Here is a 24,402-nt window from a genome sequence, read left to right as displayed (position 1 = left end):
GAGATTCCTGCGAATTCTCTAAAATAGTGGTTCTCCACTGGGGACAGATTCGCCAAGGGAGGATTTGTCAATGTCTAGACACTGTTGTGGTTGTCACAATCTGGGAGTCGGGGTGGGGAGTGGAGCATCTAGCATCCAGCTGGCAGAGGTCAGGGACATTGGTAAGCATCCTGGGTGAACAGGACAGCCCATGACAAGAAGTATCTGGCCCCAAATGTCAACGGCGTCAAGGTTGATGAGTCCTGCTCTAAATCATCATGCTGCAACTCATCCTCTCCTCCCTAGTACTCCTACAAGGGCATGCACACACACACACACACACACACACACACACACACACTCTCTCTCTCTCTCTCTCTCATGCTCTTCTACATTCACACACTCATGTACTAGAGTGGGAAGTGAGGCTTTGTGAAGAAAAACGCAGGGAGTACCTGGAGCTCTGCTGGATCCTGCAGCTTAGAAGATTGGGGTGGGAGGGATGGTTCCTGTTCTCAAGTTTTGACAAAATTGACTTCAAGAGATAAAATGAACACACAAGGAAGCAGCAGCTGTGTTTTTGAAAAAGGGGTTAAGCTGTGGGCCAGGGCAACTGTGGGCTCTCAGAGGAGAGAGATTGAGAGAGGCCCCACGAATGAAGTGAGACTAGAGGGAAAGGGTGAGCAGAGGGAGGGCAAGGGGATGAACTGGGGCCAGAGCCTGCAGAAGGGGGTGGGCAGCGAGAAGCGGGGGGCAATCAGCTTGACAGGTGCACAGTCCCATTGAGGGACAGCAGGGCCATGGGAATGGAGTCCTAGGGTGAGTTTGGCGTGGTAGACAACTACAGGGGTCCAGGTATTTGTAAAAGAGTTCAAGGACACCCCAAGTGTTATTGTGCTGCTTTCACAGGACTTAGCCTACTGACAGGGGAGAAGGCAGCAGTGAGGAAATGAAGGCAAGGTGGGGTAGCTCAGTCCATCTATACCTTATGAGGCTACTGGAAAGTGTCAAGCCTCCAACCTCTGTCCCCTCGCCCTCCCCACCTTCTGTATGCTCATTCATCTACTCATCCACCCACCCACTTATCTGTCAACCCACCCATGCCCTCACCTATCCTTCCACCCATCCAATCAACACCTACAAACTGAGCGCCTGCTGGAGAGGCACTCTGTGTTGGAGAGGAACAAGAAACACAGCATTGCTGTCATGACGTTTACACTCCACAGAGGAGCTGGATAATTCTACACAAGGCTACAATGAAATATGATGTGGGTGATGGAAGGAGCCACAGTGCCCTGAAGCAAGGGGTGCCCCCACCCCCAAGCTGGGAAATTGGGACATGAGTATTAATAATGGTTTTCTTTGCTGCCTCAAGAAAAAAGGAGAGACTACTAATGGAACATAAGCTTCCTGGGAGAAGAGACGGTGCTTTATTCAGCTCTGGGCCCCAATACGAGCTCAGGACCATAACCTAGCATGGATTTGTTGAACTTAATTGATATGAATAGACCACAAAAACAGTTTACTTAATCCTGGCAGCCCCAGATCTAAGAATTCACATCTTGGGCAGAATGTTTTGGCTGTGTTTACTGTGTCTAGTTACTGACTACATTTTGTGGGGGTCCTTAACTGGCTTCCATGAATGGCCCTGAATGAAATTATAATGTAAAACTGCACTTGCACATGTTTTTGTAGGAAGAGGGTTTATTGCTTCCATTGAGCTCCCTGGGGATGCCACGTTACAACAATTAGCCTCTCTGACCTACTACGTTTCTGCTAGTACCTCAGGGCCAGATGGAATCAAAGTTGACCCCCAGCAGAGCTCTGCCCTCAGACAGTAAGCTATCCGGAGAGGGAGATGACACACAGTCAAGTAGCTAAAAGACAACATGGTGACAAATGAGGACTCAGATAAAACAGAAGAAATTTCTTCCAGGGATGAGGTGTAAGAAAACCGCTGGAAAGAGGCTGCACTTCACAGGGAGCTTAAAGCCCTCAGCTCTTTAGTTTCCTCATTTGAAATGAAGATAAAAGTACCCACCTCTCAGGGTGACTGTGAGGGCTACACATGATTATCACAAGCACTTTATAAATGTACTGTGCTGAGAAAAAGGTGAAGCAATGTTATTATTTATGAAAAAAGTCAATGACAATTTCGGGGATTAAGGAAGACCTGTATGTAATTCCATCTTCTAGCTTCTCAGACCAAAAACCGTGGGTCTCTCTTTCTCTTGTACCCACGTCCAATCCATGAGGAAAATCCCATTTGCTCCACCTACAGCACACACAACTAAGCGCATCTTACCCTCTCCACTGCTGCCTCCCTGGATGGTCCCCCATTAGCTCTTGTCTGGGTTATTACAGTAACTGCCTTACTGGCCTCCCTGCTTCCACATTTAATTCCCCTCTATCTGCTGGCCATGAAACTTCCAGAATAATCCTTTTTTAATACAGAAATAAATTTTATTAATCATTCGATTGATAAGATTAATAGTCAATAGAAAATTTTGCAAAATATATGAACAAGCATTTCACAGAAAAAGAAATACATGTAGCCAATAAACTTATGGCAAGATACTTACCCTCACTAGGAATGAGGATATGCAACTTAGGAACATTTAATTCATAAAAATAAAGTGTGATAATATCAAGTATTCAAAAAGATATGTATTGATTGGAATTGTTATATATGGCTGGTGGGAAACTGGTACAACAATTGAGGGGGCGGTATCTTGTAAAGTTGAAATTCATAAACTCTAATGGTACAGAAGTTTGAATTCTAATCATATCCTCAAGAGAAACTTAGCACGTATGTATCTGGAGGTGCAAGGAATAATCCTTTTAAAATAAGACAGAACATTCTGTAATTCTGCTCCAACTGTACAATGTCCCACAGCCCTCCATTCAGAGTAAAAGCAAAAGTCCTGATAACATGCCTTGGCCACTGCTCAGTACAACTCAGCTCACAGAGGTCACATTGCCCACCTAGGTCCCCTTCACCATCCTAGTTTAGGCTTTGACCCAAAGGATCATGTGTTGCCAGGGGAATTCTGAGGGCTCCAGAGCAAGGTCTGGAGAGGGGTCAGGAAAGCTCTCACATTGTCAGTCACAGCCCCTCCTGTCCAGTTTCCTCAATCTATGTAGAATTGACAGTGTCCTAGTGGGGTCAGAGGGCCAAGGGATGGATGGATGATTTTCTCCAAGGAGAATTAAAACCGAGTAAGACTTAAGAGGTTAGCAAACTCAGCCTGACTGGTTTTTGACTCATACTGGCTAAATAAAGTGGAAAGAAAGGAGAATGTGCCTGTTCCTGGGAACATTTGTGGTGTCTTAACCCAGATTCCCCTGGAGTTGGGTGGCGATAGGCATTAGTATTTCTCATTTGTATAACACTGGCTACAGAACACAGACTGTGCCACCCATGTGTAACGGAGTATTAAATAAGTTCTGAAAGCTTTAAAAAAAAACAACCAAACAAACAAACAAGAAATGCAACAGTCCAGAAATCAGCAGTTTATTATGGTGACTACACTGCCTGTCTCCAAACACAGCAGCAAGATAAGGCTACTGATCTCAGGAGGGAGCAGAGCTTAGCAAACATACACTGTCAAGGCTCATTCAAACAAAGGTGTCATGGCTGGGCGCAAGATGTGGTTCCCAAAAGCCTAGGGATTAGGACAATCTCCTTAAATGGATTCAAACAGTCAGCCCAGCAGTCACTCTTAAACAATCCCAAATTGCTGAACTATCAGAAAGTAGGAGGCCCAGGCATCTAAGAATAGGTGATAGGAAGGAATTAGGTTCCCAGTCCATGTGTTTTTGTTGCACAGACTAATTCTGGGGGGTCAGTCCAAAGATCCAGTCGGCCTAGCAAAGATACATGTACTAAGATCCCTCCAAGAGTTTCCTTTGCAATTCTTTTCCCCACTGCCTCTCAGAGGCCTTCTGAGACCATTCAGATCAAGTGTCCCCCCTCCAATATTCCCATTCGTGGAACAAATTTCTTTTATTACATCAGCATATATCACAATTTGTAGTGGGGTGCTTACTGATTTTCCCACAAGGCTCTTTTTGTCTTCTCCACTAGATGATCAACTCCACAAGGATAGGAATCCTATTGGCCCAGTTCTAGTCATCTCAGGGTTTAGCACAGTGCCTAGCACATAGGAAAGGCCCAACAAATGTTTAAGAAACAGATGAAGAACGAATGAGTGGGAGTTCCCGCCATGGTACAGCAGTTAACGAACCAGACTAGTAACCATGAGGATGCAGGTTTGATCCCTGGCCTCACTCAGTGGGTTAAGAATCTGGCATTGCTGTGAGCTATGGTATAGGTCACAGATGTAGCTTGGATCTTGCATTGCTCTGGCTGTGGTGTAGGCTGGCAGCTACATCTCTGATTCAACCCCTAGCGCGGGAACCTCCATACGCCATGGGTACGGCCCTAAAAAGACAAAAAAAAAAAAAAAAGGAGTGAATGAGAAAACAAGTAGTTGGTCTCTATTCTTCCTCCTTAACTATGACTTGCGGCACCAAGAGCAATATAACTGGTCCCTCTGCAGTGGCACTCTGCCCTGGGTGTGTTTGGAATGCATGTTCAACTCATGCCTCCTACTCAAAGATTCTTTCCAGACTCAGGACTCCTGCTAGATGAGTTGCAAGCCTCATGACCCTACTCCATAGCCACAGTGTATTGGACCAGGTGTGGGCAATACTCTGATCAGAGAGGGGCCCGTTATTAGCCTGGAGTGATTTCTGACTTGGGTGCCTTTCTTGCAAACATGAGTCAGTCCACTTGGATCTTCTCTGTCTGGACTTAGAACAAATAAACACAGAGAGAAGATTTGGAGAATGCTTGACCTGCAAAACCAAGCCACGTTGAGGCGGGTGGCATGCTGGGGCCATCTTTATGGTGTTCTCAGAATACCAGAGTTATGAAGCTGAGGAGAGAAAGGAGAACATTGCTGATGGGTTTAGTGCAGCTGGAAAGCTGTGAGAGGAGAGACAGAGGTTTCCAGGGCTCCTCAGCCCAAGCCCTTCGGGAGACCCGCCACTCATGTTTCCTGGATCGCCGTCTGACTTCCCTTGGCCAGCTCTGCCAAGGTCCTGGGCTGCAACAGCAGCATATGTATCCCTGGACCAAGGAGAGGTCTTGAAGTCATCCATGTTCCCCAGTCAAAATGTAGAAGAGACCCCTCCTTTGCAGAGCCCATTATGGTTTGAATTGCGCGTCTCCTCACCAAACAAAAATGTGTTAGAGTCCTAAACCCTAGTACCTCAGCTTGCAGCTTTATTTTGAGACAGTATTTTCAGAGGTAATAAAGATAAAATAAGGTCATTAGGGTGGGCCCTAATCCAATATGACTGGCATCCTAATAAAAGGGAAAACTTGGAGAGGGACACATACGTAGGAAGAACACCTTGTTGAGCTGGAGACGGAGGCAGAGATGGTGGTGATACTTTGCCAAGCCAGGGAACACTACAGGTTGCCAGTAAATCCCTCAAAGCTAGGGGAGGAGACATGGAACAGATTGTCCCTGACAGCCTGCAGAAGGAACCAAGCAATACTCTCCAATAGCACACACAGGTACACAACCATAAGAAGAGATGACTCTCATAGAGAAGAGGTTTCTGAGCATAACTAAAGGCCCCTCACAAATCCGCCTGGCAGGCTCAGCTTCAGGGTAAACAAACCTTTTTTTTCTGCCCTCACCCTCCAAGAACCCCTGCCTTAAAGCCTCTTTTTCCAGTCCCTAAATAGCATATCACAGACCACCCATCAACAGTTGCAGACACAATTGTTTTCTCTCCATTACTCCAAATTCATATGTTGAAGTCCCATATTTGGATCAGATCTTTAAATGTGTGATTAACTTGAAATGAAGCTGTTAGGGTGGGGCCCTAATCCAACATGACTGGTGTCCTTCTAAGAAGAGGAAGAGACAGAAGGGGTGGGTGGCAGGGGGTGAGCATGCACAGAGAGACAACTAGGTGAACACAAAGTAGTGGGATGGCAGGTGCCTGCAGGTGGAGGTGGCCTCAGGAGAAATCAACCTGCTAGCACCTTGGACTTGGATTCCAGCCTCTAGAACTATGAGAAAATAATTTCTGTTGTTTGAGTCACCCCAGGGTAAATTACGTCTGCCTGAGCAAAAGAATTAATCATCCCCAATACCCTCATCCCCCTCCTGCCTTAGGAATGGCACACTGGACTTTTAGCTGGAGGCATGGCCGCTTACAATGCGGACTGCATTTCCAAGTTCCTGAGCAGCTAGGAACTGCTGCTCAGTCATGTGATTAGGTTTTAGCCAATAGGATACAAAGGGAAGTACCAAGTGGGCCTTCCAGCAAGTGTCCTTATTGAGCAGGGTCATTCCCTTCCTGTTCCCTCATCCTTCTTGCTGGCTGAGAGGAGGACCTGACAGTAAAAGCTAAAGCAGTTTGGTCCAAAAGACAGAAGCCCTGTGCCCAGGAAGCAGTGCAGGAGACAGGATGGGCCACCTACCACGTCTTCAGGAATAATTTATGGGCTTTACATGTGAGAGAAATTATCTTCTATTTTGGAGGTTTTTTGTTTGTTTGCTTGTTTTTGTTTGTTTTGTTTGTCTTTTTGCCATTTCTTGGGCTGCTCCCGCGGCATATGGAGGTTCCCAGGCTAGGGGTCAAATCAGAGCTGCAGCTGCCGACCTATGCCAGAGCCACAGCAACTCGGGATCCGAGCCGTGTCTGCAACCTACACCACAGCTCACGGCAACACCGGATCCTTAACCCACTGAGCAAGGCCAGTGATCAAACCCGCAACCTCATGGTTCCTAGTCGGATTCATTAACCACTGAGCCATAACGGGAACTCCTATTTTGGAGGTTTTCTGTCACCTAGAGTCATACTTATTCCTAACTGATAACATTATTTTCCATCTCCTTCTCTGAGGGGATTCAGACAGTAAAGGCCAAAAGGAAATGTTAATTCTAAGTGGGCTCCTGCAGGACTAACTAATCAGGCAGTCGGTGGACAGTCGTCTCCATGTCCACTTAAGTTCTACTCTCCTAAGTAACTAAATTATCCTCCTACAAGTGACATACCTGCTCAAAAACTCCACTGCTCACAGAATGAAGTCCAAACTTAGAAGTTTGGCACTCAAAACCCATCACAATCTGGTTCTAATCTACCTCTTTTTTTTTTTTTTTTTACTATAAACATCCAATAAAACCAAAGCAGACTACATATTATTTGACCCAAATGCCACACGCATTCCAACCTTGTGCCTTTGTTTATGACGGTCCTCCTCCCAGACTCCCTCCTAGTGTTGTGCAAAGAGCCTGGAGTCAACTGAATTTAAGGCTCGGCCCAAGTTTTTCCAAGTTATGTGAACCCTGGAACTCTTCTTCTATAAAATGAGAAGAATAATACACTGCCTCACATAGGTCTCTGTCTGAAGCCAGACAAAGATATGGCATAAGAATGGGTCTTGAAAAACAGAAAATGCTGCACTTGATCTTGTGAGGCATGACTGTACTGACCTGGCATTGGGGTGGCATACCTTCTGCCGCCCTTGGCTCCACAACTATTAGGTAACCCCCTTGACCTCAGTGGCTGTCACTGACCCCATCTCATTACTAAGTGCTTTTCACACATTCAATCCCCATTTAATTCTTCGAACAATCTCATGAGATCCGTGTTATCATTATTCCCCCTATTTTACAGATGAGGAAACAGGTGGAGGCCAAGCATCTAACTTTTCACGTCTCCCTTGAGACAGAGACACTGTGTGTTTTCTTACATCCGAGCTGCACTGTCTTGTCTGTGGAAACTCCCACCTGCTTCTACCCAAAGGTCCTCTCTGGACCTCTAATGGATCACATTCTAAGTCTCTAATAAGGATGTCAAAAGAACCTGGCCAGGGATCTACACGAGGTCGCCCTGGCTTGCCCACAAGGCAGTAAGAGAGAGCACAAGCAGTTATGCTGATGAAGCTGTCCCCTGAAAAATCAGCCCCCCAGACAAACAGACTCCACTAACTGATGAGGATCAGTTAGACCACGGGAAGAGGAAACTAAATGGGAAAGCGAAGCTCAGGTTTTCCTCGAGTCTGGCCGGCTGGGACTCCAGGGATCTTCCAAGAACCCCTAATCCTCTATGTAGCACTTTCCCTTCCTCCAAGGCCCTGGGCTCGTCATCTCAAGTGCCCTTCATAAAATAACGCCTTGAAATAGAAAAGAATTAATATCTAGACTTACGATGAGGAAAATAAAGCACAGATCTGTCTGCAAATAGTGATGATGGCAGAACTAGAACCCAGACTCCTTATGCTCAGGCCACTGTATTTTCTGCTGGGTGAGTCCAGTCCCTGTTTTCCTAACATAAGCTTTTCCCTTCCATCTACCCAGAGTCTTCAGAGGAGGGCTGGAGATTACCTTCCTTACCTCTGACATTCATCGGCAGAGAAAAAGAGATGCTTTGATGAGCAGGCAACTATGAAAGGCTCCCAGCTCTCTAAAGGGTCACAGACCTTCTGATCTGGCCCCCACAAAACAGAATTTTCATCAGTAGGCATGAAAACTGTCAGACGTGCCATCAAAAGAAGCCTCTGAGCCTGGGGCCTCACAGAGTTCTTAGTCTCTGAGCACACAGGTGGGATTTCCACAGCTAGGGATGGTGAGAACATACTTCATTTTGTAAGCCTCCCCATCCTGTAATGTCATGTTCTGAACTGGGCCCCCATGCATAGGACAAAGTCTAAACATCATAATTGATTACAGTGAGGATTTGTACAATTGCCATGCTAGGTACTTCTTGTGAATTAACGCATTCAATGCTCCCACCCACAACTAGGAAGCAGGTGCTGTTATTACCCTCCATACAGATTAGGAAACTGAGGCCTGGAGAAAGCAGGTAACTTGTTTAGGTCACAGGGCTGCCTACGTTGGAAGCTGGAATCCAAGAGCAGGCACCAGAGCCCATGATCTGCACACCACAGCACGGGGTCTGCACAGCAGGAAAGCCTGCAGCCCTATGGATGGAGGGTGGGGCCCTCCACCACACTCAATCTCCCCCATTAACTGCCCTAAATACCATCCCTCACCTGCCACCCTGGCACCCCCAACACTGGCTTCAGTACAGATCGCATGTCCCTCCTCTGCTCAGAAGCCCGCTATGGCTCCTCATTGCCTACACGGAAAAAGCCTCAACTTTTTAGTCTGTCCTTCACAAATATGCCTTCAACTAACTCCGAGCATAATCACCCCTCCCCTGCACCCCCGCTCAAGGCTAAAGGAGCTCCCGCTCTTCTTTCCTGAATCTTCCCTTCATGTCTCACTTTCACGTCCTAGACCACACTGGCCCCTCCACCTACAATGGCCTGCTCCATTTATCCATCCCCAGATTCCCCGAGAAGGGCTTCAATCCGATACCCTCAGATGGAAGGGTCACAGTTAGTGAAGCTTTGAAGTTCGAAAGTTACTGAGTCTGGTTCAAACTTCCCACTTCACAGATGGAGAAACTAAGCCCCCTTGAGGGCATGGATTATCATTTGTTCTCGGATGGGGAGCATGCATCTCCACAGCTCTTGGAGCCTAGTAAGTGACTGAGCAAGTGTCGAGCCCTCCAGGGCACGGATTCTCCAGCAGCACCCTTGGGATTCTCTGCACCTAATCACACTTGGTCCTTGGGTCCCCCAACATCAGACCGGCTCAACCCTCATCTCTGGGGGTTGTGCCTGATATCTGCCTGTGTAGCAAGCCACAGGATGGTTTTTAAATTCACACTTACTTGAAAACCACAGTGAATCTATGGGGATTGCACCACGGGTGCCACTTAGTAGAAAGCGTCCCAGTACCTGAAGCCTCCCTTCCCCCAGCCACCACTTCCGCCCCTGAGCTTGAGGCAGAGGCCTCTGGGAGCTTAGATGGCTGAAGCTGCTGAGGCTGGCTTCTTGGATGTCCCCATATAAACGGGCTGGAGCCTTCCTCCCCAGAAGCTCTCTGGCGCTGAGTGAGCCCATGCCCGCCCTCCAGCCCTATGCCCCCAGCCTGAAGAGCCCCCTGGACGCCCTGCCAAATCAGGGGTCATCTGACCCAGGAGGAACAGGCAGGGGAAGCAGGCAGATGGGTGTCACTTTGGACAGGGGTGGAGGGAGGCAATGAGGGGCCAGGCAAGGCCTAGCCGGGAGAGAGAATCACGCTCCCTTTAAGAGGCCCAGTCTCCAGAGGGGGTGAGGGGTTCCCTGGAATGCTATGAGCCTGACACCCAGAGCCAGGTTGCTAAGTGCTTTGCTCGTCCCCATCTAGGAAACGCATAAGTCCCTGGAGAGAGGGAGGGAAGCCCTGCGGTGGGCAGGGGAGGGAGCGGACAGGTGTAGCCTCCTGGGCAGCATGCCCACCTGCCTCTTCCCTGCCACCCTTTTCCTGCCCAGCTGGCCCCACAGCAGGCCAAAGGAGCCTCTGCACTCTCAAACTTTGAGTCAGTGCTGTGAGCCCATGTCTGCGCCGCGCCGCTGGCTCCGCAGCATCTTCCCGTGCAGTTCTCCTGCCACCTGCCCTTCACCCTGCTGAGGACCCCATGCCCACACTTACCCACGCCATGCCTCTCCTTGTCAGTTTTGCGCCAGGGGCCCATGGCTGGGCGGGGGGCCTGCAGGCACCTCGAGTCGTCCTGTGGGGAAGCAGCCAGGGGGTGGCTAGGCGCTCTGCCGGGCCCCACTTCCTTCCTCTTTTCAAACTCCCTCTCAGGACCCGCCCTCTCCTCCCTGGGGCACCCTGCTCCTCCTTCTCCTCTTCCTCCCTCCTCCTTTTGGGCAGAGGCACTGCAGAAGACTAGCCTAGCCGCTGAAAGGCCCCCACACAGCTTAGGGGCCACCCCCAACTTGTCTCCTCCCCAGGTAAGCTGGCAGAAACCAAGCAGGTATCTGGGGCCACCCAGGCCATCGTCACAAGTGCAGGAAGTCCCCTGGTAACTGAGTCTAGTGATTACATCAAGCTCCCCCGCACCTAGCAGGAACTTTGGTGTTCAAACTCACACTCTGATGTTTAACAGCTAAGCAACTAGACATTATTTCATCTTTCTAAGCTTCCATTTTTCCACCTGTAAAATGGGATAATGGTACCTACTTCATTTGTTATTGCAAAACTTTGAGAAGACAATGCATGCAGCAGGTGACACACACAGTTACTGTGAGGATTAGAGGAGATAATGCATATAGTTAATATTTGAGTTAAATATCCACCAGGAGGGGAGGTCACTTGTGGGTTTTATCCTTTTGGTGCCACAGACCCATTTGAAAATGTGATAAAAGCTCAGGAAACTCTCTTCTGAAAATATTCAAGCAGAGAATTTACCAACAGTGACAAGAAGTCCAGGATGCTCTAACAGCCAGCCATCGTGGGCCTTGGGAAACGAGTCCTAGAGTTAGGCTAATGGAGACATTTCTCAGAAAATGTTCTGGGAATAGATTCTATCAAGAAGCAAAAATATCTCTTTGATCCACAGCGATAAGACAGAATTAAAGTCTTCCTGAATTTTCTTTATTCATAAGCCTCACTACCCCTTCCTGCCTGACACTAGAGAGTTAATAAGATAGATTAGGCAATATTGCAGCTGACAGGCAGCTATGGCAAACTATTAATTTCATTTTATCTAAAGTTATTCCCTTTTCAGTTTTCTAGCAGCACAAATTAGGTAGTATTTTTTAATAGAGAGCAGTTAAATCAGTCAGGATTCCACCAGAGGACCACAACGGCAGGATATGTATGTGGATTGATTATTGATCGATTGATTAAATTGTAAGGAATTGGCTTATGAGAAAGTGGAGCTGGCTAGGTTAGGTCTGAAATACACGGTGCAGGCCTTTAGGAAATATAGGCTGGAAACTCTCAGGCAGGAGCTGAAGCTGCTGTCCACAGGCAGAATTTCTTCTTTTTCAAGGAAAGCACAGTTGAGGCCTGTCAACTGATTGGATCCTGCCTACGCAGATTGCTGAGGAGAATCTTCACTTCAAATCATCCTGTTGTAGATGTTAATTACATCCACAAAACACCTCCAGAGCAACACCGAGATTGGTGTTCAGTTGATTAATTAGGGTCTATTGTCTCACCAAGTTGATTCATAAAACTAACCACTGGAGCAGTCTTACAAACCGGACTAAACATCAGAGGTTGGTAAACTTTTTCTGTAAAAGATCAGACAGTAGATTTTCCAGTCTTTGCAGACCAAGAGGCAAAATCAAGGATACTATGTAAATACTTATATAACAAGAGAGAAAACAAGTTTCCACAATTTTTATTGATAAAATGCAAAATTTGATATTAATAACTGGGTCTATTCTTCTGTGATACAGTGCTAGAAATGAAAAAAAATAAATTTGGGGGAGAGGTCATAGTCTACTCCATTAGAGTTCAAAGTTAGTTTTCTCTTGCAGGAGTTCCCTGGCGGCAGCAGGTTAAGGACATAACATTGTCACTGCTGTGGCATGAGTTCAATCCCCAGCCCACGAACTTCTGCATGCTGTGGCTGTGGCCCAAAAACTGATTGCAAATACTCATCTTTTAATGCTGATCTGTAATGAAATTTTACATTTCATCTCTGAAAATGTCTTTTACCATAGGTGGTGTATAGCAAAGAATTAATCTTGCCCCCAGAAGTGGTCTGGTATTTGTCCTCAGCTCCCAGAAAGAGATCTCTTAGAAAGTCATGGTTTGCCTGAGGAATTTATGTCACACCTGACAGTCTAAAAATATGATTTACGGAGTTCCTGTTGTGGCTCAGTGGTAATGAACCCGACTAGTATCCAAGAGGATGTGGATTCAATGCCTGGCTTTGCTCAGTGGGTTAAAGATACGGTGTTGCCAGAAAAGAAAATCATGGGCTTGGAGAATGCACTTGTGGCTGCCCAGGGGGAGAGGGAGGGAGTGGGAGGGATCGGGAGTGTGGGGTTATCGGATGCAAACTATTGTTCTTGGAATGGATTTACAATGAGATCCTGCTGTGTAGCATTGAACTATGTCTAGATACTTATATCGCAACAGAACAAAGGGAGGAAAAAAAATGTATACATGTAAGTGTAACTTGGTCCCCATGCTGTACAGCAGAAAAAAAAATAATTAAATTAAATTTAAAAATAAAGATCCAGTGTTGCCATGAGCTATGGTGTAGATCGCAGATGTGGTTCAGATCCTGCGTTGCTGTGGCTTTGGTGTAGGCCGGCACCTGTAGTTCTGATAGGGCCCCTAGCCTAGGAACTTCCATATGCTGCAGGTATGGCACCAAAAAAGCGAAAAAATTAAAACATTTAAAAAATAAAAATATGATTTGGGGTGGAGGCTAACCATCCCAGAGAGACTAACAATGTGATATAGCTGGGGACTCTGGGCGCTATGGTATCAGTTGTCCAGAAGGCTGAGATCAACCATCGGGGAAACCATGAAGGTAAAATCTTGCCTACATTGACAGAGTCCCAGTAAAACTCTCGACACCAACGCCTGGGTAAGCTTTCCTGGTCGGCAGTACTCTACACATATTATCATACACTGATGCCAGGAAAGCAAAGCATCCTGACTCCAGGTGGGGAGGACAACATGTTTGGTACTTCTCTGGACTCTGCTCTATGCGCCTCTTCCCTTGGCTGAATTCACACTTCATCCTTTCCCAGTAACAAATGGCAACTGAGCATAACAATTTCAGTGAGTTCTGTGAGTCCCTCTAGTGAATCACTGACCCTAAAGGTACTTTTGGAAACTCCCCCAAACTTGCAATTGGTGTCAGAGGTGAGGACAGTCTTCTGCAGATCGTGTGCTCCTTAAATTTTAGAGTCGACTCGCTCTCAGAGTTGGCTGAAATTCTCCAAGGAAAGTGCTGGCAAATATTGATATCAATCCAGGAACATAAGATTTTAGTAAGCATTTTCACTGTCCAGAAGGCATCTGTAAAATTCTATGAAATATTCTCTTGGTGATTGTCTTTTAGCACACCACTTATTATATTGCTGGAAGTGGAATTGCTGAATGGAAGCCCCTCAACTGCACAGTTAAATGGATTTGAAATTTAAAAATTACTTTTACACTTGTACTGAGGTCTGAAAACACTGTTGGAATTGTAGTTTGAACCTGGAAAATAGGTTCATTGAAATTTTTATAAGAATGGAGATTTCACTATTTTAACTTTTGATTGCACAGAAAGTTTTTTTAAGCTGTTTGACATTCCTTGTGATTTCAACATTAATTGTCATCAAAATTACTTGATCACGGTGTTCTGCATATAACTATTGTTTCGCTTTGTAATTTTGATTGAATCCATTAAGTAACATTATGAAGAATGCAGCAAAATCTAATTTCCAAAGTCATCCAATATTTAGCAATAATGGTTGAGAGCTGTTCTTCTTAAGAGAAATTTCAATTTTGATCCTGAGCTCAGAAAGTCACAGATAACTTATTACTATTAAGCCATCAAACTGCTATGTAGTTGATAGAGCAAGTCAGAATACTTTTATTTTTGACAAAATATTTTATTCTTGACAAAACAGACAATGGCTAAGTTCAAAAGAGATAATGACTACCTTCTACAAATGGGTTCAATAACACAAAATAGATTCAAACATTTTCCACTAATGCCTTCTGATAAATATTACAACAAATTAGCATGGGCTTTAAACAATTTACCTTTTCACAAGCCTTATAAATTTGTTCAAAAAAACCTGCCTCTGCTCCACACGTATTTTTATTTTCAACATTTAATGGATTCCACTCCAGGTTGCATTGATTTTGTGTTTCCTAATTTTCTTTTCTTCTCTTTTTGTCTTTTTAGGGCCGCACTTGCAGCATATGGAGGTTCCCAGGCTAGGAGTTGAATCGGAGCTACAGCTGCCAGCCTACACCACAGCTGACGGCAACGCTGGATCCCTCACCCACTGAGCAAGGCCAGGGATCGAACCCTGAAACCTCATGGTTACTGGTCAGATTCGTTGCTGCTGCGCAACAACAGGAACTCCTGTTTCCTCATTTTCTCTGAAAACATTTTTGAACATAGTTTTCTCACATGGGCTATTCACAGGAGCTAATTCTTCATTCACTTCAAACTCAGCACTGAGTTGCCAAATAAACAAAAACTGAGCTGTACTGGTAACACCAGTCAACTTGTCACGAGCCGAGGAAAACCACTAGAAATCATCTGCCATGGTTTTAAACTGATTATTGAAGTTGCTCCTGATGTCCTCAACTCTTCAAGCAATGACCGTCACAAATAGGCTAATAGTTTAAACTTTGTTTTCTCTGAACACGTTTCATCTGCTGACACACTCAAAATAATTTAATCAAGTCACCATCGATAAATGTCTTTCCTTGTGTGGTAAACAGATGAGCTACCTGGACACTTTGGTTGCAGTTTCATTTTCATTTTTTATTTTTAATGGAGGAATTATACTATTATGAGATATTCTGCTTTAAAATTTCTATTTTTTTCTGGCCATTCCTTTCTTGTAGTTGGGAATTTTTTGATGAGGGCGTGTTTACTCTCTTATACATATTATCTTAGGACAGTTGTAGTATCACTATATAACAAACATAATGCTTTCCTGTCTAATTCTATAACAAAATAGTCCACACTCCACTGTGCCTTAAAAGCATGACATTTGGACTTCATTATTCCCTCCTTTTATTTATTTTGACATGATGGCTATTGTACTGGTAATTAAAACTAAATTAAAAAGTGTTGCTGTACAGTGCTATGCATGGCACCTGAAACACTGGCATTATAAGCACATCCCTGAGATTTGTAGGTTGCTGAACAGCGCTGCGAAGCAATGAGAACACCACAGACAATCTTCGTTGTAAGTACTCAACTCTGCCACCGTAGCCTGAAAGCCACTATAGGTGATATGTAAATGAATGAGCATGGCTGTCTGTAGTCCAATAAAACTTTATTCATTTATGGACAATGAAATTTGTATTTCATATAATTTTTTACCTGTTATGAAATATTATCCTTCTTAGATTTCTTCTTAATGTTTTAAAAATGTAAAAACTATTCTTAGCTCATAGCCCATACAAAAACAGGTGGTTGGTAAAATTTGGCCAACGAACCACAGTCAGCCCTTGCTATACACAATTTTATCATCTTCATGAAAGCATGGGGATGTGGTCTAAGAGATGCTTGTTTTTTCACCCTCAGCTTCTGATATACATGCAGACAAGTTCATAACCATAGTCTGATAAAGTATTTAGTAGGGAACCAAAGGCAGGTAGTAACGCAAGAAGGTATATGAGGCTGAGGCTTGAGGAATAGTGAAGATCCCTCCCCTCATTCAGCTTGAGACAAAGGAATCTGTTTTTGTTTTGTTTTTTAAATAATGTTAAAGTAACACATTATCAGTATACGGAGTTGAAAAATTGTAGTTGAAGAAGATAAAGTTTAAAAAGTTATTTGAGTGAAGGTTAATTAACTTCTTAGTGGAATGGTTTCTAAAATACAAATCTTTAAGCTTCATACTGATTAGAATGTGGCATCTATATTTCTGAAATATAGGCACTTATGATAATGATTCTATGGCATCATGGAAACATTTTGGCAAGAGAGATTGATGGTAAAATATAAAACTCTGACCAAAACCAGTTAAAGAATTTTCGGTTACCTTGGTCACACAATCTTATCAAAGACCATCTGTCAGCTATCTGGCGATTAGGCAGTGCAGCACTGATGACGGATTTCGTATAGATGCTGAGAGATGATTGTGGATCAAGGACTTCTCTGGTCAAGACCCCTCCTGAGGTCCAGACCCACGTATCCAACTGCCTCCGGACCTCCCCCCAACCACCTTACATTAATGTCTCCATTTCCAAAACCAAGCTCATCACCATAGCCACACCCCAGACCTGTTCCTCTTCTGATTGTTTCTATCCTATGAAACAGGTGACAGTACCAGACTCTCTGGCTGTAACTGATATGCTAGAATCCCAGCTCCATCACTTACCTAGCATGTAGTTTAAGGCAAGCAACTTAACCTTTCTAAGCCTCAGTTTCTTGAAGAAAAAAGTTTCAAACATTTATGGAGCACTTATTGCAGGCTAATCCCTGATTTAACACTTTACATGCATCATCTCATTTAATCCTCAACGTAGCCCTTTGAGTGGGTTTCATTATGATCCCCATTTTCACTAATATGTAAACAGAGGCTAAAGGGGTGAGACTCCTTTTTATAGCTGTCAACCATTCCGACTGTATGAGTGGTTCCATCACCCTCCACTTGACCCTCCTTTTGACTGCAAATGATCATCTCAGAAGCAGCTCTTGGATATACCGCCTCCTCCGCACCAGTACCTTGTAAAAATCCTCCTCATTTGAAACTTGGACATCAGCTCTCTGCCTCTAGTCTTGCATCCTTCCAATCTCTTCATCACTTTACTTCCAGGATACTCTGCCCAAGCAATTGTGGCCTCCTCCAACTCCCAAAATAAGCTAGAAAAGGTAGACAAAGCAAGGTTTTGGTAACTTGGGAGATTTCACTACCTTTGTAAAATCAAGGCATCCCCATTAAAGAGCCATGTTAAGCCTCAAGTGCAGATCAAAGAACTCCATCTCGACCCATGTTTAAAGAAATCACAGAAATCTCTCTCCATAAGGCACAGCAGAAGGGGAAGATTTCCTTTTCTTTGCTTTATTTAGGGCGGCACCTGCAGCATATGGAAGTTCTCAGGCTAAGGGTGAAATTGGAACTACAGCTGCCAGCCTACACCACAGCCACAGCAATGCCAGATCTGAGCTGTGTCTGTGACCTACACCACAGCTCAGGGCAACACTGGATACTTCACCTACTGAGCACAAGGCCAAGGATTGAACCCACATCCTCATGGATCCTAGTCAGGTTCATTACCGCTGAGCCACAACGGGAACTCCCAGAAGGACAAGTTTTTATTGTCCATATTTCTCAAAATCACAGTTAGTAGATGCAAACTATTACATTTAGAATGGAGAAGCAGGAGTTCCCGTCATGGCGCAGTGGTTAACGAATCCGACTAGGAACCATGAGGTTGCAGGTTCGGTCCCTGCCCTTGCTCAGTGGGTTAACGATCTGGTGTTGCCGTGAGCTGTGGTGTAGGTCGCAGACGCAGCTCGGATCCCGCGTTGCTGTGGCTCTAGCATAGGCCGGTGGCTACAGCTCCGATTCAACCCCTAGCCTGGGAACATCCATATGCCGCGGGAGCGGCCCAAGAAATAGCAACAACAACAACAACAACAACAATAACAACAACAACAAAAGACCAAAAAAAAAAAAAATGGAGAAGCAATGAGGTCCTAGTGTACAGCACAGGGAACTATATGCAATCTCTTGGGATAACATGATGGAAGATAACATGAGAAAAGAATATAAATATATGTATGACTGTGTCACTTTGCTGTATAGCAGAAATTGGCACAATACCGTAAATCAACTATACTTTAAAAAAAGAATTACAGATTAAGGTCTGAAATTTTGTTACAATCCACTACTATAGCTGTAATGATGATTAAGTATTGAAATACAAGTTGCCAAAAAGGTCACTGTCTTGTGCCCTCTATTCCTGCCTTGGGAAGCCTTCAATGGGCACCACTGGGGTCACTATGGTGCCTGCCAACTTGTCCCTTGAAGTTGAAGAGGATGAGCCCCCATCCCTAGGTATCTCCCTGACTCTAAGTCGGAAGGCATCTGGACCCAGGGCAGCGAGATGTCTGCTTGGAGGTAGCACTAGCATGTCAGTAGGTCAATGTCAAGGGTCTCCTCGCCCACCCTCCACTGGGGTCCGCCACGTGGAGGCCTTTGGGAACTGCAGCCTCTACAGTATAATTCAACATTTTATCTTCCTGTGTTACTTAAAACAGCCATGGCAAATAGCTTCTATGAGCATATTCTAAACAGTTTAAATAGTCTGAAGCTAAAACTTGTACTTCCCTCACTTTTACTTAGTGGAGGAAAGTCTAGGTCCCTATCAAGACCAGAAAGTCTCTAGGTAAGAAGGACAGAAGTGCTCAAAGTAGCTATACTAAAGAAAGCAACACCACCAGCAAACAACAAAGACAATCTTAAGATAAGGAGGCATCCGAATAAAGCTGCCTTAACAGTACAGTCTCTAAAAGTGAATGTGGGACTAGGAGTCAGAGATAAGGGAGGATCAACAGCTTTCCTGCTTGGAGCTCTCTTGTGGCACAGTGGGTTAAGGATCTGGCATTTCACACCCTACTGTGTATATGTTATTCCTATCCTCCCAACTCTTCCCTCCCCACCCCACCCCCACGGTTTCCTCCATGGTAACCATAAGATTGCTTTTGAAATTTGTGAGTTTGTTTTTGTCTTATAAGTTCTTTTGTACTGTATAAAATAGATGATTAACAAGAACCTACTATACAGCTCAGGGGAATCCACTCAATGGTTCGTAATAACCTATGTGGGAAAAAGGAATGGATTCACTTTGCTGTACACCTGAAACTAATACAACACTATAAGTCAACTATACTCCAATAAAATTTCAAAGAAAAGAAGGATCCAGTGTTGTCACTGAAGCGGCCTGGGTCACTACTATGGTGCATGTTTGATCCTGACCTGGGAACATCCACATCTTGCAGGCACAGACAAAAAAAAAAAAAAAAAGAAAAAAAAAAAGAAAAAAGCCTTTCCTGATTAATAGAGTTCACTCTATTCCATTAAATGTTAATACCCTCAAGCCGCACTTCTAATAACCACTCCACAGGGCTGCCAGAGGTATCTGCCTAAACTATAAGACCAAGATGGCAAAGCCCTAGTCAACATCTCTCAGTGCATCCTCCACACCCTTTTGGACCCTAGCTAACTCCTACGAACATCACAGAGACCCCTCCTGCTCAGATGCTAGTTCTCCTCCACAGCTGCATTTCCGCATCCTCTGCACTGCCCCACACACACCCACAGTCACTCCACGACACCATATGATAGAGGTGGTATCTTGCCACAAGGTACTGTTTGAAGTCTCCTTAAACTTCTACAAGTTCACACATCTCCGTGTGCTCTTATTCTTCCTCCTCTGCCACCCCTCCCTTCCTCACCAGGCTAAGCTGCTCTGGAAAGACATCCTTGGTCACCAGCTGTCACCTCCTAACTTCTCTTCTGGGTTAGACAGCCCTCCTGGGTACCTACAGCAGCCCATTCTCATGAACTTACTCTTTAGCTGTCTGTTCTGTCCAGAAGCTCTAGGCAAAGCTGCCAAAACTCGTACAGTGTGTACAACGACATCGACCCTGTTCCTTGTTCTTGTCTGATTGGCACTGACCAACTCCTCACCTAGAGACAACCATATCCAACAGAGATCCAGCCCCGGTGGTCCAAAGGCCAAATCTGGAGGATGATCCATTTGTTTAACAACCACAGTTTATTCTCACAGGGTTTAATTTCTTTAAAAATTGCCATCAATTAACAATCTAAGGGATTTCACCTAAACTTCTAGGTTTTCTTCAAAATAAATGTGCAGATCTGGCAATTCAGGTCTGCATTTCCATGAGGCAGAGATCAGCTGGCAGTGACTTCAGTAGCTGTTCTTCAGCCAGAGCATGCTCTCTAGTTTGCCACAGTCCCCAGAACTCCCTCTTCTACCCCAATACAAAGGCCACGGCTCAACTGCCATTTGTCATTAGATTTACACTATTATCTTTACTAAAGTAAAGGCAAAAATTAAAAAAAAAACACAACGACTTGAGCTTGTGTTTCATCAAAAGGGTGAAAATAAGAGAGATTGAGAGGAACTATGCTTCAGGAAGAATTGGGAGGGGGTATATACGTATACAGATGTGAACAATTGTCCTAGATGATGGTCTATGTCAAAAGAGTTCCTAAGCTGCCAGAATAAAATGAACCCAGTTTTCTTCACTCATTTAAGATGCCTGCCTAGTCCCTGTAGACATTTAAGCTGTGACCCCCGGTGGATGTATTGAAAATGAAGGTGTCTAACATTTTGGGGCCAATAAGGAGGCTTTGTATTGGGTGAGAGCAAACTAACCCACTCAGGTCCTCTTGTTTCACAAAGTATAAGTGGTAGATGTTCTTGGAGAAAGCAAATTGCTAGAGCAAAGTGTGCCTCTTGAACAACCTTGATCTTGAAGAAATCAAGAACACAGCAAACACATGGCCTCACAGAAGACAAATGATTCCTCATAAGCACTTGTGTTTTGTCAAAAAGGCTCCAGCAATTTGGGTGTATCTCTTCCCTAAGAATTCCAGTGCACCTCTGCCCCCTGTGCTGCAATTGTTGACCTACCCTCTACCCACGCCTAGAGGTTGAGTGCTCCTTTACTCCACAAACATTTATCAAGAGCCCTTCATGTGAAAAATGGTGTGATAGGCACTGGGGATATATTCTGGTGAATGACACATAGACAAGATTCCTTCTCCCATGGATCTTGTAGCCTACCAGGGAAGGCAGAAAATCAACAAGTTCTCTCTAAGATTTAATAAAGGAGAGAAAACAGAGAAATGATATAAACAGTGCCTTGGGGGAGGGGTGTAGAAAAGGGGAGCCAGAGGGAAGGGCTCCCTGAGGAGGTAATATTTAAGAAAGAACACTTGGGAAAATAGTGTTCCAGGAAGAAGTAAATTCAAATATAGAAGTCCTGAGGGAAGAACAAGCTTAGAGCATCCAAGAAACTTAAAAAAAAAAAAAAGGACCAGTTTTATGGCTGTTAATGACTATGTGGTAGAGGATAACTTTGGAAATTAGGGGGGAACTAGATGGTGTAGGACCTTGAAGACCATCGTAAGGAATTTGAATTTTACTCCAAGTGGACTGGGAAGTAAGAAATAGACAAGCAGCCCCTGGCTATCAGAGCAGGCCTGGCACTCACAGCTAGGCTGTGGGGTTCTCCTGTTGAACAGCAACAATTTCTCAGAACATTAACACCAGACAAGGCTAATTTGTGGCACTGATGGATCAAAACAAAACCAAAACCACTCTGTAAACATGATGAAACACATAAAAACATGAACATAGCATAACTCACAAAAAATGACCAGATATTTTCCTATCATGACTACTATGAGTGTCTGCTCCTTTTTTTAAATCAATTTCAACTTTAGCTTCGTTCTAATCTTCCATCCTTTTCAATAATATTTATTAATATATAAAATCATAGAATACTATACGGAATCACCAACACAAGCCCAGATCCTATAACAAAGTCCCTTCTAACACCCTCTTACGGAGACGCTCCATGACCCTCATGTATGGTCATAAGCACTAAACTCAACTCGTTCTGCCGTTGGCATGTTGCCAGTAGTCTTTTGACAGAGGACACTGACAAAAGTCACCAGAGAATTTTAAGTGGGAGGTGACAGAATCTTTTACAAAATTTCTTCTCATTGGAAAATAAACTTTATAGGTCAAAAATAGAAGCAACAAGACCCGTTCAAGACTGTTTCAGAATCCAGAGAAAATGAAAGTACACTGGGTCAAAGTGGTGGGGTAAAGCAGTCAAATCCAAGATATATTTCAGAGGAGGTGTCAGCAGGACTTGCTTATAAAGTGGATGGGGAGAGGACAAGATGGCGGAGAAGTAGGGGGACATGCTCGCCCTCTCCCACAAACACAACAAAAAAAAGCACATCTACAGAATAAATGACTCGTACAGAACAGCAACCAATTGCTGGCAGAAGAACCTAAACTCCAATAACGGCAAGAAGTTCGTGACATTATGGGCATAACGGGAGAAAAAGGAGGAGTGAGAAGGTGAATCCGAGCGGGGACGGGCGCTGCCCGAAAGGCAACTGCGGAGGAGAACGGGATCCCCGCACCCTGGAAAGTCACCTACTTGGGAGAAAGATCAAACGACCGGAGGAATCTCCGATGCAGAGAGAGTGTAGCAGTAGTGGAGTACGGAAACCGATCAAACCTGAAAACGGGAACCCTGGGGGCGGAAAGTAAGGGGAAAAGGACGGAGTAACAAGGCAAGTGAATTGCCGCTACGGACTACAAAAAACGTGACACAACAAAAGGCTACGAGGAGAAAGTTCAGGAGCGGAACCAGTAATGCCAAAAATCACTATAATTGTTTAGTCGCAAACAGTAGACCGAAAAAGCAGAAACTGATGGTAAATAGGAATGCTGAAACGAGAACACGGCGACACGGCGGCGCTGATCTACAATGAGGTGTGAGCGTTAAGGATAGGGAAAAACGCAGGCAGAAAAGGAAGAGTAGGGAGACACATGGAAGTGAAAATAGAAACATTGCGACGAGTTAGGTATCACAGGGCTTCCTTGCCCACAAGTGCCGGGATAAGGACAGTGATGTAAAGAATAAAAGCGTTATTCACCGGCAAAAGGGTGTAGACTCGGGAACAACAATGCGCATTAAGTTGGATAGGAGCAAGTAGAGCGAACGTCGTTAGTAAAAGGTAGGAAGACGGCAAAAAAATCTTGCCACAGGGGGGAGTAACTGAGAGAGAGACAGAGGCAGAACGTTGCAGGATTGACATGGAGATCGTGCGGGCTGACTGGCGGAACGGAAGTAGAGAGCAGAAGACGAAGCCGACAAGAAATGCAGAGGGTGTAAGAGATGCGGGGGTCACCTAATACGATTTTAAACTCTCGCGATGGTGAGATCCAAGGGGGAGGTAAACAGTACCTAGAAATCCTAAAGGGAAATGAACCCAAGCGTGACAGATAGTCAAGCAAAACCAACCCGGGAGACAAGGCAGGAGTTGATTATGGCCGCATTGGTTGCGCAATTAAAAAATGTTAATCATAAGGATGGGCGCTCATTGTGGAGGGGCAAGTGTTTGAGCTTATTATGGTTCTCCTAGTTGGGGAACACTGGTCCGTAAACCTAGACGAATACAGGCGACCCCTCCTATATCCTCCCTCAAACCACAATGTCCTCACGAAAAAAACGCCAAAGGACGAGAGCATGCTATGGCCCTCGCTTCTCATAAGTATAGCCCAAGCACTAACCACTACTCTGCAGCGGTCCCGCGGAGCGTTAGATGGGCGGGTTTTTGTATCAGCCTTGAAATTGTCGGGCATTGGTTGAATAGTTCCGAAAACGGGCATAGGGGGGCATAACTACGGTAGGGAAATGGCACCCACGCCTGGAGGAGAAGAAGCTAAGAGGATACAAAGATACTTGAAGAGATTGCGAAGAAATGAGAGCAAAAGATGGAGGAGTAACAGGCCATGACGAGAGGAGAGACGGGTAAAATGGAACTTGCTTTTAGAGATGGGAAAAGTCACGGAACTCTCCTTCCCTATGTTACTGTGCAGAGACTTGCCTGGGAGACTAGAAAACAAAGCTGTTGGCAAGGAAGGAGCAATACTCTAGGGGCGGGGAATGGAAAGCCCATCAGAGGGAACCTGGGAAAAGAGCCTGGTCTGCGCCCGTGCTGGGAGGGGAGAGAAAAGGGTGGGTCCCCATAGAATACCCCCCACGCCACCAAGCTTACAGGCCGCT

The 24,402-nt window shown here is 45.0% G+C and overlaps 1 protein-coding gene across 3 annotated transcripts in view; it reads right to left on the bottom strand.

The window, feature by feature from the left end:
- DOCK2 (dedicator of cytokinesis 2) overlaps positions 1 to 10,701 on the bottom strand; it is a 404,312-nt gene extending 393,611 nt beyond the window's left edge. For all 3 annotated transcript variants that reach the window (XR_007135520.1, XM_047784590.1, XM_047784680.1), the window contains exon 1: positions 10,551 to 10,701. Coding sequence is in view for 2 of the 3 variants with exons in the window: in XM_047784590.1 (XP_047640546.1) it covers positions 10,551 to 10,593 (43 nt within the window). In the remaining variant the exon portion in view is untranslated. The remainder of the gene's footprint in view (positions 1 to 10,550) is intronic.
- Between the last annotated feature and the right edge of the window lie 13,701 nt (positions 10,702 to 24,402).

Source organism: Phacochoerus africanus, chromosome 1 (genome assembly GCF_016906955.1).
Source record: "Phacochoerus africanus isolate WHEZ1 chromosome 1, ROS_Pafr_v1, whole genome shotgun sequence".
Taxonomy (NCBI): Eukaryota; Metazoa; Chordata; class Mammalia; order Artiodactyla; family Suidae; genus Phacochoerus; species Phacochoerus africanus.
The sequence above is the reverse complement of the archived record's forward strand: the minus strand, read 5'-3'. Positions and strand labels throughout refer to the sequence as shown.